General features: G+C 41.5%; 1 protein-coding gene across 2 annotated transcripts in view; it reads left to right on the plus strand.

The window, feature by feature from the left end:
• ZCCHC17 (zinc finger, CCHC domain containing 17) overlaps nucleotides 1-6,000 on the plus strand; it is a 52,116-nt gene that overhangs the window by 34,946 nt on the left and 11,170 nt on the right. For both annotated transcript variants that reach the window (XM_010836887.1, XM_010836886.1), the window contains 2 exons: nucleotides 1,499-1,599; nucleotides 3,571-3,716. In XM_010836887.1, coding sequence (XP_010835189.1) covers nucleotides 1,499-1,599; nucleotides 3,571-3,716 — 247 coding nt within the window. The remainder of the gene's footprint in view (nucleotides 1-1,498; nucleotides 1,600-3,570; nucleotides 3,717-6,000) is intronic.

Consider the following 6,000-nt stretch of genomic DNA (forward strand, 5'->3'; position numbering starts at 1 on the left):
TGGATAAAGAACAAAGAAATTTCAGCAAGCATCCATTGATGTGTTGCTTGCCAAGCCCTGGGCTGAGGTGCCAGGGAAACAAAGACAAGTAAGATATTTTTAAACAGGCCTGGATCTAGAAAGAAATAACTATGTGGTGTGATATGTGCTAGGATTGAAGTGTATATAGGATGCAGTTTGAGTCTGAAAGGAAGAGTGATCAGGGATGATACTCTTCAGTTAAACATTGTCTAAGAAAACTCTGTGTAGGTCCTGTGTATTATAGTAAAGGTAGTAAAAGCTGAGACAGCTGGGGCACTTCGGCTCTGCTGGTAGCAGTGCAATTGGTAAACACACTGTATGGCAGTGTCTACTGAGACAGATGCCCTGTAACTCAGTAGTTACAGTCCTACAGTCCCAAAAGAAATGCACGTACATATACAAGTTCACCAAAAGACATGTGCTAGAAAGTTCGCAGAAGCACTCTCATAGTAGAAATCACTCAAATATTCGTCAACGGGAAAATGCTTTACAGCAATGAGAATGAATGATCCACAGCCACACACAACACTTAGATGGATCTCACAAAGCAGTGAAAGGAGCCAGATACAGAAGGGTCCTTACTCTGATTCTCTTGATATAACTTAGAAAAATATGTAAAACTAGTCTGTTCTGTTAGGAACTAGAATAGTGGTTGTTCTTGGAGGAGGCACAGTGGCTAGAGCGACTTCTGTGGTGTTGGTGATGTTCTGTTTCTCTGAGGAATGATTATGTGGATATTTCAAATTGTGAAAAATCAGTCAGGCTGTATACTTGTGAGTACTTTTCTGTGTGTATTTTATTATTTGATCATATATTTAGAATTTTTTAAAAGTGTTATGGGACTATGAACAAAGAGATTAATTCTGGCTGAGGGACTTAGGGAGGAGAGTTTGATAGGAGGAGCAATAACTGAGCCGAGCCTTGAAATGTTTGGGTGTAGTTAGGCGGTGAGGTGGGAGTAAAGAGGGGAAGCAAAGCATTTCAGGAAGAGGGAGGGGCCTAAGCAAAAGCAGTGAACCATCTGGGGAAGGTAAAATAGTGTGGTTTGGCTCGAGCATATTGTACAAGTAAAGGTGAGGCCAGAAAAGTAGGTTAGAGACAGCCTATGAGAGGCCTTGAATACCAGCATAAGAAATTTGGACTTGATTTTTTAAGAAATCGTTGATGGTCACCAGGAGTGACCTTGTAAGGGTTGTAGGGGACCTAGCAAGGTGAGTAATTGTATCTTTATCCCCTGTGCACGAGTAAGATGAAATCTAGTCTTATTCATAGTAATTACTTCAGAGCCTTGTCCTGAATGAAAAAACTGTCTAGTTCATGTTGTTGCTTTCACTGCCTATCTCCTTAGGCCCAGTGCTTTTCCTTTCTCCCTTCTACCCGCCAAAAACAAAACAAAAAACCAACATAGAGTATTAGCTAGTAATATCTGTGGCCACATCTCTTAAGAGGGCCAACAGTCAGTATCATTTCATTACAGGCAAGAAGAGAGGCGGAGGCGGTCCTTCCAGGATTACACTGGGCAGAAGATCACCCTCGAGGCTGTCCTGAACACCACCTGCAAGAAGTGTGGCTGTAAAGGTAAGGTGAAGCCTCTGCCCTTTCAATTTTATTCTCCTTGTGGATGAACCCTTTACAGGATGAGGGAGGCCACCTAGTGTGCCTTTAGATCACCCTGGGTTTTAGCCAAGTGTTGGCCTCACCTGCTTATCTGCTGTTCCTACTAGACTCACATCAGAGTTCATGACTTGTTGCTTTTTCTGTTTCCTTTTCTGGATGCTGGCCCTGCCGGGTACTACACTACCACCACTACTCCCCTCCCTCGCAGGCGATGCCTCCCTGGGCAGGGCCCCCATGTACTATGACAGGAGTGGTAAGAGTGTTGGATTATTAACAATCTAAATTTCATCTCTAAGGACCATTATTGTTTGGTTGCAAAAATTAAGTGACTTGGAAATATATTCCTTAAGGATCCAAGTCAATCCTTTCTTGCTTATTTTACCTTTCTCTAACTTCTGAGTTATGAATACAATATTTTTTTCATAGTAAAGAATAGTCTAGTCACTTCCTTTTAGCTTTGTTTCCTCAAGTTTCCTCCAGTCCTACTCAAATATTAAAGAGCTCTTTCAGCCTGACTTCCCTTGTTGGAGCTATAATGAGAGGGATTGCCATCTTCTCATTTTCAGAGTGACCTCAATTTGTCACCAGGTCTCCCTAGCCTTTCATCTACCTTGCTCTCTTGACTTTTCTACGAGTGGTAGCAGATTTGTGTCCTGGTTGAGGTTGTGGGGTTTAAGTCCTGATTTATCATTAATGTAGAGGGAGGAAGGGAAAAATGAAATTGAGAGAACAAATATTTCCTTGCAGATATTGTGGGATTGTTCCCAGATATTTGGAAAACTTTATGCTGTATTCTCCTTCCAGGCACTATTCAGCTTCTGGACTCTTGAGTTGCAAAGTCTTATAGTTTACACATAGCTTTTTGATGATCTCATCAAATTCTTTGTGCCCCTAAGGCAGGGCCTACAAAAAGCTCACATAAAACCAGCTGTGTAGCATCTGTTAAAGGGCCCCTTAATAGTAATGTAGGCGCAGGGAGAGTGAGGTTCTCTTACCTTCAACTTGTTTCCACCAGGTGTTACATGAGGCAGAAAAGAATAATGAAAGATGGAGTTTGGCCGAGGCAGGCCAAAGGTGGTTGGTTTGGGTGCAACAGAAAGAGCACAGGGCAGGGAGACATGAGACCCAGGGTAAGTTTTAGTTCTGCTGTCTGTGTGACCTTGAGGTACTCCTTTACTCTGGGCCTTCATATCTTCTGCAAATGCAGTGTTGGATTTGATGATCTCTCAGGCCTTGCCGGACCTGACAGACTGTGAATGTTGACTGCCCCTAGGTGACTTTGCTGTCTCTCTATGTGTTAGCTTGAATTTGAGTGCTGTGTTCTTGCCTGCTGCCTAAGAGCTATCTTCCTTTAGGGCTTCTTTGCCTGCCACTTGGCTCCCTCTGGTAAATATTCTGCTCTCTGGAGCAGCCTTTCATTGTCAGAAATAAGTTCCAGATAGACTTTTAAAACCAATGCAGAGTACGTGGGTTCAATCCCTGGGTTGGGAAGATCCCCTGGAGAAGGAAATGGCAACCGATTCTAGTATTCTTATATAGGAAATCCCACAGACAGAGGAGCCTGGCGGGCTACAGTCCATAGCTATGGTTGCAAAAGAATCAGACATGACTTAGCAGCTAAACAACAACAATAAGACCTTTAAAAATTACTCAACCCAGTTGCAAATGAGGGCAGCACAAGCCTATACCCTCACATTCTTTGCCATTTCCAAAGCAGTGCCAGCGTTTCCCACAGCTCTAGGACCAGCTGCCTGTCTAGCTCTGGTTGAGTGAGCAATGCCGTCAAGCTGCTCTGAATGCAATAGCTGCTGTGAATGAACTTAGTAGTACCTCCTGAACCAGCCAGCCCTTCAGGAGCTTCTGGGGAAGATCCACCTGCTAAGGGGAGAGATCACTTCTTCCCTCCCTACTTTTTCTACTTTTGTTCTGCAGGCCACTTTGCAAAGGATTGTTTCATGCAACCAGGTGGGACCAAGTATTCTCTGATACCTGACGAGGAAGAGGAGAAAGAAGACGCAAAGTCAGCAGAGTTTGAAAAGCCTGACACCACGAGAAATTCTTCTAGAAAAAGAAAGAAGGTGAGTGCTATCTTGCTTTTATTTATCATATTTTTTTGAGTTTTAAAATAAAAATATACTTTTTGCGGAAATTTTAGAAATACTGAGAAATGTAAAGAATGTTAGGATCTCTTATAATCTTTCCACCCAGTGAGACTCTTCATATTCCTATATTTTTCTAGGTAAATATATACATAGATAAATATATAATGCTCTATGTAATTGTATATATATATGATATGATTTGTATATCATATCACATATATATATATGATTTTCACATATATATATGTGTTTACACATAAACGCACAATCATCATCTTGCTAGGTATAGTTTGTATCCTACTTTTTTGATATTTATCAAAAGCATTTTCTAGTAACCTCAAGTGTTCTTGTGCGTGTTAGTTGCTCAGCTGTGTCCGACTTTTTGTAACCCCATGGACTGTAGCCTGCCTGGCTCCTCTGTCCATGGGATTCTCCAGGCAAGAATACTGGAGTGGTAGTCATTCCCTTCAGGGGATCATCCCAACCTAGGGATTGAACCCAGGTCTCCTGCATTGCAGGCAGGTTCTTTACCATCTGAGCCACCAGGGAAGCCCTAAGTATTCTTAAAAACTTGATTAAAGAGCACCATACAATATTCTACCCTATGGCTAAATGATGGTTCATTTAATTGTATTTTTTGTGGGATATTTTTGAATACTTCAACCTAGTCTTTGGCCAAGTCTGTTATTCCTTTCTTTAGATAAATTCCTAAGTAAGATTGCTGAATAAGGGCTTTAAGACTCTCTATACATCTTATCAAATTGTCTTTCTAAAAAGTACTTATTTTGCACCCAGCAGTGCATAAGAGTGTCTGTCTCACTGCGTTGTATCTTCCGTCTATACAATTCATAAAACAGACATTACTGTAGTGCAGAAAAAAACCCAGTGCATTTGTAGCATACAGCACAGAGAGGAAATGGGAAGAAAAAAAAACACAACTATGCTATAATTAGGTCAGAAATAGTTGTTCTCATATAGTATAGTGTTTTTTTAGTTGTGGCCAGTTATTAAGTTTTGGAGTTTTCTTTGGTTTTGTTTTGTTTTAAAGCTTTAGCAAACTTTTATTAAGTGGTCATTTTGTTCCAGGCATTGCAAACCTAGGAACATAAAAACTCTGATAAAGTCCTTGCCCTCAGTGGGCATTATTTAAAAATTTAAGTATTTTCTTCATTTTTTGGACAAGGAAAAAGGCCCATTGTACCATTATTAAGAATTAGCCCAATATATGGGTGATAATTTATCAATCTGTATATTCTTTCCCTGGGTGATCACATCCCTTCTAAGACTTCAGCTGCCCTGACAACTTTGACATCACTAAGTAATATCCCAGTGGTACCTCAAACTCTGGCTTGGAGCCAGTCAGACATAGTATAAGACCTTTCTGTGCTATTGCTAACATCAGTAACTGACAAAGTAGGATTGTTGTGGATCTTTGATAAATGTGCTCCTTGCAGAGTGATGCCCAGCTCCTCAAATTGGATATAAAGCACTGACAAGTTTTTAATTAATGTTAACTGTCACGACTATCATGAGCTCTTCTTTGGCCCTTCTCCCTATACACACACTCCTACCCCAAGCCCCATAAAAACACAACCACTAAAACCCTTGTTGCTTGTATTTCTAGTTTTAATGACAGCAGTAACCTTCCAGTCTCCAAGAAAGAAACAATGTGCAATTAATTTTTTTCTCCTTTCTATCCTGTACATAGTCAGTCACCAAGTCCTGTCTGTGGTGCCTTATAATATCTCAATTCTCTTCCTTCTTCCCCCTCCCACTACTACTGTGTATTTTTTGCTCCTTACCTCTCTCACTTATATTCAGACTGTGAACTAGCCCAAGGAGATTTAAAAAAAAAATTTTTTTTTAAATATTTGGTTTCCCTGGGTCTTCCTTGCTGCATGCAGGTTTTCTCTAGTTGCAGTGAGTGGGGCTACTCTTGATTTGCAGTGTGCAGGCTTCTCCTGTTGCTGAGCATAGGCTCTAGGTGTGTGGGCTTCAGTAGTTGTGGCACAGGGGCTCATTAGTTGTGGCTCGTGGGCCCTAGAGCACAGGCTCAATATTTGTGGCGCATGGGCCTTAGTTGCCTGTGGCATGTGGAATCTTCCCAGACCAGGAATCGAACCTGAGTCCCCTGCATGGCAGGCAGATTCTTGTCCACTGTACCACCGGGGAAGTCCTAGCCCATGGAGATTGTTAAAATACATGTTTCCCTTCTACCTCTTGAGTACCAAGTTCACAGGGCCTGGGTCTGGACATCTGA

This window comes from Bison bison, unplaced genomic scaffold (genome assembly GCF_000754665.1).
Source record: "Bison bison bison isolate TAMUID 2011002044 unplaced genomic scaffold, Bison_UMD1.0 scf7180017864068, whole genome shotgun sequence".
NCBI lineage: Eukaryota > Metazoa > Chordata > Mammalia > Artiodactyla > Bovidae > Bison > Bison bison.